Source organism: Convolutriloba macropyga, chromosome 4 (assembly GCF_964194025.1).
Source record: "Convolutriloba macropyga chromosome 4, txConMacr16.3, whole genome shotgun sequence".
Lineage (NCBI taxonomy): Eukaryota > Metazoa > Xenacoelomorpha > Acoela > Convolutidae > Convolutriloba > Convolutriloba macropyga.
Window position 1 is genome coordinate 24570135 of NC_134471.1, and position 14130 is coordinate 24584264.

The 14130-nt window shown below is 35.5% G+C and overlaps 1 protein-coding gene across 2 annotated transcripts in view; it reads right to left on the minus strand.

Annotated features, from left to right (window-relative positions):
- Positions 1-9646, minus strand: part of LOC142338333 (major facilitator superfamily domain-containing protein 4A-like) — a 36492-nt gene extending 26846 nt beyond the window's left edge. For both annotated transcript variants that reach the window (XM_075388037.1, XM_075388036.1), the window contains exons 1-3: positions 9451-9646; positions 8665-8862; positions 5297-5456 (exon numbers count right to left, since the gene is read on the minus strand). In XM_075388037.1, coding sequence (XP_075244152.1) covers positions 5297-5456; positions 8665-8862; positions 9451-9594 — 502 coding nt within the window. In that variant the 5' untranslated portion in view covers positions 9595-9646. The remainder of the gene's footprint in view (positions 1-5296; positions 5457-8664; positions 8863-9450) is intronic.
- Between the last annotated feature and the right edge of the window lie 4484 nt (positions 9647-14130).

The window sequence follows — 14130 nt, forward strand, 5'->3', positions numbered from 1 at the left end:
ATCAGAGAACTTCCAAACAACAATGACTTCTTTATCCAACCCGAAGACCAAACTACAAGAGAATGTCTGATGAACGCCTCAAATCTTCAACTTGTCTTTCCAAACACCTCTATCAACGCAAGAAACACTCTGCCAAAAGCCAAATCTAAACCCAGTTTTGTAATTGTAAATGTTCATCAGAGCATACAAGAAAATGAAGTGAAGGAGGAACTTCTCAACAACAATGCTATGAATGTGATCAAGGTGCTTCGGATAACAAGCAGGGCCACCGGAAAACCAACAAAACTGATTCGCGTAATAACTGATTCCTCAAACCATGTAACAGCCGCAGTCAAACATGGCGTTAAAATAGGCTGGGTGCTCCATCGCTGCGAACCAAGTAAAGAACCACCTCACGTTAAACAATGCTTCAAATGTCAGAAGTTTGGTCATTCAGCAAGCGATTGTAAAGACGAATTGAGATGTCTACGATGTGCGGGCAAGCACACTGTGAAAAGCTGCAATGAATTGAAAGAAAGAGCAAAATGTGCAAACTGTGGTGGCTCACACGCAACAGTGTATAAAGGCTGTCCCACATATCAGAAAGCCGTGACTGAAGCAAATAAACAGACACAAGAAACAAAATACTCAAGTGCCGTTAAAAGGAAAGAGACTCAGAACACTCAGTCATTAACCACTACAACCATTACTGTTCTAGTAGCTGAAGTTCTCAGTAAAATAAGAAACAGTCTCAATACGATGTCCTATAGCGATATTATCAGCGTCGTTAGCAACAGTGCCTCCAGAGTGTTTAACGAAAGAATAGAAGGACAAGAAGTTCACGATAATATCAAGAAGGCAAACCTAATGCAAACTGTTAACAGAAACATGATTCAATCTAACAGCCAAGAAATTCTTCAAAATGGACAACATTAAAATTTTACAATGGAACTGTCGTGGCTTAGAAAACAAAATTCATGAATTGTTCTTGTTTCTTACGAAAGAAAACATCGACATTGCTTGTTTAAATGAAGTCAAGAAATGGCAAAAACGTTTCGTACATGAGAAATATTTTATTGTAACAGAAGCAAAAGCAAGCAATTTTCATGGGTCTGTTCTAATTGCAAAAAAGGGCATAAATGTCAAAGAGGTCAGACCAATCATATCAAAAAAAAAACAATAACGGACAAGCATTAGAAATAATCGGTGTAAACTTGGAAACGCCAGTCATTGGAAATTTATGGATAATCAACGTTTACAATTCACCCAATCAAGACCTAAATACTGCCGAAATATTTGACAACAACTCCCAGAACGTATTCATATGTGGAGATTTCAATTCTCCTCATCAAGAGCTCAATTGTACATACAACACCGAAAACGGCGAAAAACTGCTGGAAATAATTGATGAAGGAAACTTCAAACTACTGAACAACGGTTATCCAACGTATCAATCTAATCAACATAAGAGCCAGAGCATGCTTGATTTACATTTCTGTAGTCTTTCAGTCCTTAAGCATTTTGACAATTTTCAAGTATTAGAAGACTTCGGCAGCGACCACTCAGCGACACTTACCTCATTGAAATTGAAACTTCAAGTAGAATTTGATCTAAAATCAAAAGTTGATTTCCAGAAGTTCAGAAAACAAGAGAAAATCAACTACAAAAATTCCTGCTTGTACCCACCAAAATATCCAAACAAAGACAATCTGAATGAAACGAGCCATAACATAGTCGAGATTATTCATAAATCAATTGATCAGTCCTACGTAAATAAAACGAAACTTCAATTTAGTCCAGAGGTAATCAAACTAATCAAGCAAAAGAAAAAGATAAGGAGGCAACTAAAACGTGCAAAAGATGACACTTTCTATCGTTTGAGAAAAGAAATCAATTTCTTGCAAAGAGAAATCAGAAGAGCATTCAAACGTTCGATTGAAAGACAAAACAGAAAATTAATTGAAACAGCGAAACAAAAAGGAAACAAGGGGTTCTGGAAAGCAATCAAAACCATCACCAGCGATAAACAACAGTCAAGCGGATCACATTCGCAAATAACGTTTAAAGACAAAATTGCCGTAACTGACCTTGAAAAGTGTGAAATGTTCAAAAGCCTACTGAGTAAGACAATGATAGAACACCAATACGAAAACGAAGATTTACAAAAGTACTTTCTCGAGACAGAACGAAACACAAAACATCTATCAGAAACCGATCCAAAAGAAATAACTGCAGACATCTTCTTAAAAGTTGAAGAGTTCAATGAATTTTTGAAAAATACAAGTAAATCGTGCCCCGGGCCAGACAAAATAAGCTATCAGCTACTAAAGGCGCTACCAAAAAGCATTAAAGCTTTCATGTGCATAATTATTTCCAGCTCAATTAACAATTCTTACGTGCCATGCCCTTGGAAAGATTCACAAGTAACAATGATTCCAAAACCTCAAAAAGACAAAACAAAAGCAGAAAATTACAGACCAATTAGCCTTACCAATTGTATTGCAAAGGTCTGTGAAACTGCTGTTAAAAATCTCATCGTAGACCACTGTGAAGCAAACAAAGTCTTTGGACCACATCAAAGTGCATACAGAGCAAACAGATGCACAACCCATAATCTCCTTGTTTTGACTCAGCATGTAAGTGAAGCATACCAGTGGTCAGAAATGGTGGGACTTGTCTGCCTTGATGTAGAAAAGGCTTTTGATGCGGTCTGGAGATTAGGTTTGATTGACAAATTGATTAAAATCGGAATACAGACAAAAATCATCAAATGGGTGAATTCCTTCCTCTCACAAAGAAATGTTTACGTGAAAATTAAGATTACGAGAAGCGAAAAGTTCTCACCAACAGCCGGGGTCCCCCAGGGTAGCGTTGTGGCGCCCATATTGTTCCTAATTCATGTCTCTAACACTCCAGAAACTCCAGCAGAAATTTCTCAGTTTGCAGATGACTTTGCAATATTTTACAGGTCAAAGTCCAGTCAGTTAATACAAAGCAAACTCCAAGCCTCACTCAACACTCTCATAAAGTGGTGTGATAAGTTGGAAATCAAAATAAATCCGGCCAAACAAAATACATGCTATTCAAAAACCTTCGAAAAGACAAACAAATCTCAGTTTAAACATCAACGGAAAACAAATTGAGGAAGCGAAAACCATAAAATTCTTAGGAATAACCATGACACCACACCTAAACTGGAATGAACATTGTAAAGACACCACAAGAAGAGCAAACAAGCGAATATTCCAACTGCAGCGTCTAAGCAATCTCAATGTTGAGCAGGAGAGTTTACTTCTGCTGTACAAAACCTGGATCCGGCCCTTATTTCTATATGCAAACGCTTGTTGGCTCAACCAATCGCAAACAGTCATATCAATCATGCAAAAAGCGCAAAACAGAGCACTAAGAATATGTTTAAGGAAACCTCGATGGTACAGCGTGCAAAAGTTACATGAAGAATCGAACTCACCCACTATAAGAAACATTCAGATACGGTTGGCGAAAGAATACATCAAGCGCGCAAAAAAGAACAAAATTGAAGCAATTTTACGGCTTATAGAAAAGAAAAGGCAATGTCCAAAGAACAACTGCAAAAGCACGTTAGACTTTCTGATTTATTAGGCTTTTTGACAATCCAACCGTTTATTCATATTTACTGATTTAAAAATCAGTGATCACCGACTAAGACCCAAAGGATCCTTCGAGTCAAAGTCAGGATCTAATCTAGGGTCAGGAAGCTTCTTCGATCCTTTTGAATCAGAATCAGAAGTTGCCCGCCGTTTCCTAGGCTTTAAAATGCGCTTCTGTCGCTTCCAAGCTCTATAAGCCTCTGAAAGTCCATCAGGTAACAGCCCCTCAAACAAAGGAAGCTTGTTTCGGGCAATCTGCCGGGGATCCCTGGCTCCGTCGCCGAAGCTTTCGGGAGGAATCACCCAAACCATGCCGTGAGGAAACTTCTCCTCTGGAGGAGGACTCTCGGGAGTAGTGCGTACAGACATTTTGTTACTCCCCTCAAGCCTGAATGCTCAGTATTTGTAAAAAAATACGATACAATTCGAAACCGGCAAACTTTGCACCAATGATTCCAAAGTATCTCAATTATGTATAACGAATTCAATTCAATCGAGAGAAACTCATCAGCCACGGTAAATGAACCGAACTATAAAGACAATTCTCAAGCAGAGACGTGTGTATATTGGCGCAACACATAAGTATACTAAAAGAAAAACACAGCGGCAGTTCGATCCCCCAACGCGCCGCAGCTGTCTCGAGCAACAAACAAAGCTGATTAATTCTCATCCCTTCCTCTAGTTTTAGTTTAATTCAATCTCTTTTTTTTCTGTCCTTTTTTACCTACTTATTCTTTCTTTTTTCCCGATCCCTGACAAAACTTACCTTTATGCCTAACAATGTTCAATAACAACTGCAAACACGGCTAGCCAGAAGTAATCAACGACAAGTAATCGCAATCAGGAAAAGCCAGTAAAAACCCTCCACGGTGTTTAAAATGGCTTCGTACCCCAGTAACAGTGTACAGTTTAGAACCAATTTCCCAAATTCAAACTCAAACTCAAAACTCTTCAAGCTGCTGCTGTAATAAACTTGATTGTTAATGGTTGTACATAAATTTCCTTTCCTTTCCTTTCTGCTCACGTGCACATTTTAAAATGCCAAAAGTCTGCAGTGCCAGAAGTCAAAATGCCAGAAGTCGCTACTTAGCCAGAAGTTGAATACCGTTGACATTCTTCATTTTATAAGGTGGGCGTTTCGTGTTTTAAGCATGGTTAAGTGACTCTGCAGAAGTCACTTCGAAATTCCGACTTAATATCTCGAACCGCTTCGCGGTTCTCGGCAGACGCCAGAAGTTCTTAGCTGACTTCAAGCAGAGTCACTTAACCATTACTGAAACTGTCCAAACCAAAGCAAAATGTTGGATGCTACTTTTCCCGCGTTCGACGTATTGCATTTTTTGAACTCAAGTGAGTTAAGATTTTCTTCGTAGAAAGCTTCCACTTGAGTGAGCACTCTATTAAGAGTGTTTAGTCAAACATGGACTCATCAGTTTTCGGCACTCTTATTTTTGTTCAAAAAATTTTCGTGCGCTCCAGCGTCAATACGTCCAGACTTTCGAGCGTTCAAAGTTACCTATGTCCAGACTATCGTGCGTTCATTCATTTCAGAACTTCAATACGCTATTACAGAACTAAAATAACACTATTTTTTTATGATAAGCAGTAAGCGAACGAATCGATCCTTGAATGAATCCTTGTCAGCTGATACACTTTCTCCAATTTGCGTTGGGTGTATTTATACGTACCATTTGAATCGTCCAGTTGCTGGTATGACCCTCCTTCAGCTGATGTTTCACAATCTTTCGGAACTGGTTTGGACCCAATAGAGCTACAGGATATTTTCCTCTTTATCAGATGAGCACTGTCCATTATGATGATTACTATCAGAAGCAAACTTGTCGGAATCTAAACAAGATATCAATCGTTAATAGGTGTGCAACAGACAATAAGATCTAAAGTTTTTTATGATTATTACTCATTCCGTTTATGTACTTTAAAATAACTACTTCACACCTTACGTTTTCTTTTATTTGCATACTCATGGAACAACAAATCAAAATTAGCTCAATTAATGTAGAAAACCATAACAACCGTACAAGTAACTAAAACTTTTCATATTCTCTCACATTAAATCTGAATTGCTCACAAAGAGATAAATTAATACGTTCGCAGAGGGCAATGACTAGGGCAAGTTACTAAAGACCCGAAGGCTATGAGACTTAATTTTTTTTTTTAAAAAAAACCATAATGTGGGTCGGGAAAAAACTTCCGCTTGTCTTCATAATCCTTAACTACTATTTCAACCCGTACATAACTCCAAGTGCGTTTCAGTACTGGGCCAGCATAAATGCAATTCCTCATCATTACTGAATCACAGACTGATCATGTCACTTTTTTGACTTGTCAGACTTGCGTTCAGTCTGATTTTACCACAGCCAGACTTGGGCCAAGTGCAAAAATGAAGTTACGTACGGGGATCGAACCCACGATCTCCCGCTCTCAAGCCCTTTGTACTCCTTACTACGTCACCGAGACTGTTGAAAGTTTGTCTTTGGAGCCGTTAAAATACGCTTAAAAGAAGCAAATTTCAAGCGAGAAAGTGAGCAAATTATATTACATGGGAGACTTGCATTTACAATTGCCCAGTACTGATTTACATTTGGAGTTCGGTACGGGAAGATACATCATGAAACTAAATAATGTAGGTTGTCTTTCAATTCTATTTAATTGACACGAAATTAGATCGTGACAAAAAGACAAAAGGTATTGAAAACATGGGCCAAAAACACAATTGGACAAGAGTGACAGTCAAATTGGCCAAAGCGATGAAATGTCGTTACTAATTTGCACTGCTGTTGAAAAATAAACATCGTGGATATTAGTGCAGGATTGTTCCATTTTTTTAGCATATATGAACTAGTTTTCAATAACAGCACCGTTGTGGAAGCACACTTGCAATTCTTATCTTAAAAATGTTTTATGAAAACGGCAGACACGTAGGTTCTTTCGATACAAGTGAAGTGTATGTTTTGCTGCGTATTTATAATCAAAATCCGAAGTGTACCTAATAAAGTTTTCAAGCTTTTAAGCTGAAAACAAACTAAAATCGAATAGTATGCAGAACTATAAGCCTCCATGTATCAATCAAAGGCTCAAAATCAGAACGCACAAATCAATTAAAATCCATACTTCACCGATCTTTGTCTTTTTATCAAATCAACATTGTTCTCTATGATTTTCAGTCTCCGAATTTAAAAAAATATCACTGAATCAAGAAAAAAGGACTTAAAAATTTTTAGTGATCACTTATCTTGGAAGAAACCAATAAAAGCTGCTTCTAAAGCCGGAATGTCAGGTATGTCATCTACAAATTTTTTTGGATGGCAGGGAAAAAGTTCAACATATATTACGCACGTTATTTTATCATAACATATTTCAACTTTAACTTTAAAACAGTTTATGCTTTCCTGATATGAATCCTCATTGTCGCTTCTGAAACAGCGAAATCTAAGCACGCTTGTTCACCAGACGAATTCTCGAATACTTAACAAAACCTTGATGAAGAATGATCCTCAAAATGAGTATAACAATTTTTTTTGCTTTTTTTTTGGCATAGAGGACAATAATTGTTAAATTTTGTATGGCATTCACGCTAGTAATTGAGAAAATTCAGTTTTTAAACACACAGTTTAGTTTCATCTAGTTGTTATAGTTTTATTAATCTACTCATACTATCATTCTGGGTCAAAAAACCATTTACTTTGCATCGATAGAATAATTGGGCCAGATAATTGCATAATGCTGTGTCCTCTAACTTGTCGTTAGGGTTTTAAGTTAATATTTTTTTAAACTTGATGTAAATTGTAAAATACCATCTTAAAATAAATTACAATAAAAGTTTAAATTATATTCAACAGTTTCAAACTCTGCTAAGTCCTCCAATGTAGTTTACGTGTTTTGTTTTTAGTGGTTGTGTTGTAAAAATTGAGACCGGATACAGCCTATTATAAGTTCCAGGACGTTCACAAAATTACCTTTTGAACGACTTGGGTTTTTAAAATAATTTTAAACCTAAGAAATACAATTTAGATAAAGGTAGTTTACAGCTGCTTTAATAACCAAATTTATATACTAATATGTAACGCCGTCTGGTTTGCAAAGTTCCAGTTATAAAAACTGATTTTTTCTTATTGAATCATGCACTTTAAAATTCCCGACAAAACAACCTCAACTTCAATTAGTTGACTACAATGTTTAGAATATCTCGCAAAACTCTAGATTGAGAATAACGCGAAATTGAGAATTGTTTGAGATTAGTCCTGAAGTAAAATGCCTAAAGATCTGAGTCATTTACAAACAGCTCAGTAAAAGGACTGTATTTTCAAAATCCGATTAACCATTCTCTTTAGTCGTTGTTCAGCTCTCTCCTTTTTTTCAAATTTTTTTCTAACCTGCTCATAAGTAGCAAATTCTCAACTACATTATTTTCTCTTGTACAACTTTTTTCGAAAATATAAACTTTTATTATAAAAGCCAATTAGGGGTATATACGTACATATAAGGAACTCATCACCTAATATCAGCAAACTATCAAACATATGAGTTGAACACTCTTAGTACAATGACAAATAAGCAAATCTAAGCTCAACAAAAATGACAAAAATGAAGAAATTTTTTGTCTATGAAATAAAATAAATATCAAAATAAATCAAATACAGCGTTTTCCATAAAAAAAGGTGAAAATAAAAAAAATAAAAAAACCAATGGAACATATTGCACTGAAATTATGTAAATATCAAATACACATGGTATGGCAATGATTATCACTAAAATGAAAATTTTAAAAACCACTCAAAATTTTATCATCGATTTAACTTGATCGCAATATGCAGATTAAATTTCATTTCATAATAAACATTTAGGAGATTTTTTAAATCAGTTTAGAACTATCATTATTAAAGCAATCGAAAGCAGGAATATATGCCAATAATTCCATCGAAACGGAACTTCATGATATGATTTTGGTATGATTCTGCCATAAAAAGAGCTCAAAATATTGCCAACTTCTATTATAATTGAATCTTAATGAGAAATGCTAGTATGTAGCCTTTACCTGTACGATCGAGTAAACCAAGTAAGCATTGCCGACATTGCTAGTCTTGGCAGCCGAGTGCAGCATTAGAGTCTCGTTTCTACTGGCTTGGTTCTTTTCAACGTCGCTCACTAAGTCAGAACAGTCCTGGTTGTTCAGAAAGGGCTCGGCAATTATCGGGCTCAAGAAAGCACCCAGTCCATAGCAAAAATGAAGCGCCTGAAATTATGTTTCATATCTTATGGAGACTATAACCTCTGTGTTCAGAGTTTATTCTGGTAGAGAATTCCGCTGAAAAATTTTGGCCAATCAAAAATTTACGCATTGCTTAAGAAAAATTTTAATGATTTGTCCAGTTTTCAATAGACTTGAGTCCAAAGATACATGAAGTCTAAAATCGAAGAATTTAACAATCGGGTGAGATGGATTATTCAGATGCGGGGTATTGTTTGAATTTATCTCTGTATGTGTGTATGTCTCTATGTCTGTATGTATTAGATTCTTGTGTGTGTATGTGGTGTATTTAGTGTATGTGTGGTGTGTTTGTGCTTGTGTTTGTGATGTGGGTGCTTCGCTCCGGGGAGCTCAGATGGCTGGGTTATTGGGTGGTAGGGTATGTTTGTTGGCGTTTTTCTGAAGACGTTGTATCAATCCAGCTGTGGTATTAGCTAACACCATTTACTGTTAAACAATCGCGGCCAAGAATGCTACCATATTTCACCAGAGCTCCATTAAAATGCCAACTTTGCCAGCTTGATATACCACAAGTTGGGTTGATACATAGTCAATGCCAAATACTTCACCGACCTGTAAGAAAGGAGCGACACAGTTTCCGTATATCTGTATGAGTCTGACATTTGCCACAGTGTCAATTTGGCCCATGAATATTCCCATGACCATGAAGTTGATCAAGAGGTGAGTTCTGGTCTCGCACAGAGGCACTACAGACATTGTAACACTGATGCTGATTGTGGACCACAGCAGAATCACGTTCGGGTTGATTCTGAAAGAAAATGGATAAAAAGGAAAAAATATTTGGATACAGAATATTGAACCTCCGAGAGATAAGTGTATCCATTTTTTCAAAAATGATTCGCGTTTCTGTTTTACGTTTGTACTCACAACACCCCCACCCCCCCCCCCCTCCACTCCCCCTTCTCCTCCTAGTTTCCGCCCCACTAGCTTAATATTTGCAGTCATTAGCCTGAAGAATTAGCTATATATTGGGAGTATATAACGGAAAAGTTGCATTTTTTGGAATCGATTTTTAGTTTCCAATCTTAATTAATTTGTCAGAGAATAAGGTCAAAGGGGATCAATCTTGTATAATAACAATCAGGGCTTGGTCAGAAAAAAAAGAAAAGCTTAACTGACCCTGGATATGTTCATGTTTACGGTTCGCAAAAGCGTGTTTTGAAGCAGAACGGCTTTTGAGCTTGCATTGAGATTAACCATCACTCAGCTTTCGTTTAGTTGGACATTTGTAGAATCTGCCCCTTCATTAAAAACAGCGCTTTTTTTCTGCTACAAACAGGCTTCCTACGAACTCAACACCATTTTAAAACCCAAAGAAAAATACCAAACTGAAAACTGGAAAACATCACACCTTGCCTTCTGGATAGAAGGCAAACGAAGCATCAAAATCATTACGTTTAAAATTTTTAAAACGTTTCCCGACAAACAAAATGTTCTAAATTTTTGATCACGCATTTCGCTCAGATTTGTAATCTATGTGCAGAACACCATGAATTACAAATTTTTGTTCTTTATATGTGAGTATCTTGCCTGGCTTTGAAACCTCTAAAAAATACTTATAAAAAAGATACTTATTAAAAGATACCTATAAAAATATACCAAGAAAAAGAAAAGAATGTTAATACTACGAGCAAAATCTATCGAAAATAAAAATAGAATAGTAGAGAATAATATTTTGGTTTCGTTACCACAAAACAATCCTTTCTTCTGTTTAAAAAACTCCAGTTTCATCAGTTTTTTTGCTAATCAATCTTAGCACTTTAACATAAAAATTCAATTTTTATTTAAAATTTTTTTGCTCTTGTTATTTCTATAGCAAAAATCATATTACTAGCAAAGCAATTCAATACTAGACTGAAATCAAATTTTAATAACTTGATCTAACGCTAAACATTCTCGGTAAATACACAAAGACCCTTTATGGTTCCTTCTAAGACACACAAGAGATCTTAGATTGATTTTGGAAAGATTAGTAAGAATCATTTATATTTTTTTTACTGCTAATAGGAACCATATATGATCTTTCTACAGTTCCTACAGTTAATAAACCAATTTTTGATCAATTTAAATTTTTCTTTTCAGTTGGGGCTGCCAGTGCATTTCGACAAAAACGCCATACTCGAGAAAAAAAATTGACGAATGGGGCTATATTGTAAACGGTAGTAACGAACTTTATTTTTTTGTAACTTTATTTAGGGACAACGGTACGCAACTTTGTTTTTCATAAAGTAGAAAAACTAATTTGCTATGACGCATTGATGTGCGTGGTATTGATCTAATGTTAAACAAAAACAGTTTTTTCTTAATTTCTGTTTTTTCAAAAAAAAGTTTTCGATTTTATAATGGAAAAAAGTTCATTGTTAACAGCCTGACTAAATTATGCAGACGCTTACGAAGTTTTGCGAACAAACTTTTTTTAGTTAATTCCAAAAGTCATTTGACAATTTTCATATTCCTGTAAAAAATTTTTATGATCTATTTACGCGGAGGTTGGTGGCAGTGTAAATTAGCGCTGAATCAGTCAAAAGACATTCTGTTTTTAGGATGGCCAGTACTCTGTTCATGTCACAATTTACACGGGCCAGTCTTGATTTTTGAGTAAAATTTACTGCATGATAAATAATATGCCCAGCTTAACTCCCTCCAACGAGGTTTGATTTATATGAGCTTCGAACTTCCGCTTGGGTACTTGTAACATTTCATTTGCGTAGCAAGTCGTAACCACTAAGCTAAATAGCCTTTGCAGTAAATGCCTACAAATTAGCTTATAAATAGTGTGTATACCACTATAGTAATTATTAGTTATAAGCTACAAAAGTATGACATTACTCTGCTCAGACTTAATTTTGGGCTATGAGTAAATTTCAGACTGTACAGGATAAGTTTAGCCGGGGCTAACTCCATGACCTCAATATAATCATAATGAAGGAGAACTGAACACAAAAAAACTTTAAATATTCTGGAGATGCAATGTTTCAGAACTGAGTTAAACTTATACACTTGAAATATGCTGGTTCAGCGCTGAAATGCTCTGAGACTCACATCGGGGTATGGTTACCAGAAAAGTGATAATGATCTTAGTATGATTGCCAAGAATCCATAAACCATATATGACTCAGTATGATTACTAAGAATCATATATAAGTTTGTATGATAACTATGATTGTTTTATGGTGTTCAACTTGAGAAGTTTAATAAGAACTACTCACCCATCGAAGGTTTCGAGTTTTTTATGTTGTTATCAGTAGTGATAATTCAGTTTCTCTCGTACATTTATCACAAAGAAGCTGTTAAGTGCAAAATAGTAACTGGATGTTTTGTACGTTCAGACATCAATTGGAGTGCCAAAATGTTAGCACGAGTTTACTGACTTTGTATAAAACTATTGTTCAATTCAAGTTATCCTAATGATTACAATTTTGTAATCGTCGAAAAAATAAATAAAGTTAAGGAAGAAAACTCTTATCAACAATGTTCCAATTTTGCATGAACGCTAATAATGAGGTCTTTTTGAAACAAAAGCAGCTTGAAAGAGATGAGAAATACCACAAATTCATTTAAATTTTTTTTTAATTTTTAGTCGCAGCAGCCAATGTATTATAATTGAATGACCTTATATGGCTATCAAAAATATTCAGTTCCTTCCAAAGATGTACTTAAGCAACGTTCTTGCTTCCATTAATAAGGAGTAAGATTCCTGCATGACTGCTTGGAAATAGTATCGGCATCATTTTGGCATGACAACAGGGAGAAAAGGGAAAAAAGAAAGCATATATGACGTTCTTAGATTACTAAGAGACACAGTAACACGCACACACACACACACACACACCCACACACACACACACACACACACACACACACACACACACACACACACACACACACACACACACACACACACAGAAGTATATGTATAGTTATATAAGTAAATGATCGTAGTAGAGACATTTCATGTAAAAAATTATCTTCAAATAAACTGATATAAAATGAGTTACAATGCAGCATTTCTCACAGCATGACAAAATCTGTTAACATTTAGGTTTTGAAAAATCCCAATTTTTATTGAGTTTTTTTTGTAAGCGTGGTTGGCTTCCTTTTTTTTGGCAGCATTACTTAAAGTATTACTGTTATAATTTTTAAACAGTTGTTTAACAGCTTGTATTCTAAACGTCAAAGTTCTGCGCTTTGCATGAAATCTATCTGAACGTAATATCCGATAGCTGAAAAACTTCAGTTTAAATTCACACTGAGACTGAAAACTTGTGCATCGTAAAATTTTTAAGAAATTTAGCGAGCTCAAAGTGAATGGGCTGTGACGTTAAAAAAATTATAAACGAGCAGAAATTTTTAAACGCGGTAAAAACGAGCAAAAAGTTTTAAAACGAGGTAAAAACGAGCACAATTTCTAATAAGTAGCTAAAGTCTGTTCATGGCTGATTATGGTCTGGATGGGTCTGATCATGGCAACACTAAAAACGAGTCAAAAACGAGCACGTATGAAAAACGAGCTAAAGTCTGATCATGGCAGATTATCGTCTGGATGGGTCTGATCATGACCGATTTTAGTCTGGATGGGTCTGATCATTAACGCACACCTCGACCTGGGAAGATTTGGATAAAGAGTTTAGGGATTAATACTCAAAATTAGAGCTTCATTTGTTTCGGTAAATGTTTTGGGGTAAGAACATTTCGGGGTGAACTGATAGGGTTGAAAAGATATGATATTAACAATACGGGGGGGGGGGGGGGGGGTTAATGTGAAAAAAGTTGAACCAAAGAAAAATATGTCGGAAAAAAATAACTGTAACTCTAATCAAGCTTTAATCTAATCAAATAAGCATTTTGAGCTAAAAAGTTGTTCGCGTTTTGTCAATTTTTTCTGTTTTTAACATTATGTCGTTCAATAATTTGAATATAGATATATTTGGTACATACATCAGCAACCAACTCAACTTGAGACACTATAATGTACATTTTAATACGTTTGTTTGATCCAATTCAGTTTGAAACAATAGCATATAGCATCTGTTTAATATTTCAAAAAACAAAAACACAAACTACACAAACGTCTATCTTGCTTTGTTTTGATGTCGAGATAAAAGCAAAGATGTCAACTTTATTGACATAGAACATTTCACTAAAGAATTAATAAACATTGAGAACACTAAGCTGCTTATATTCTTACACGAATAAATCCCATAACCAGACTTGAGTAAATATTAAAAGAGA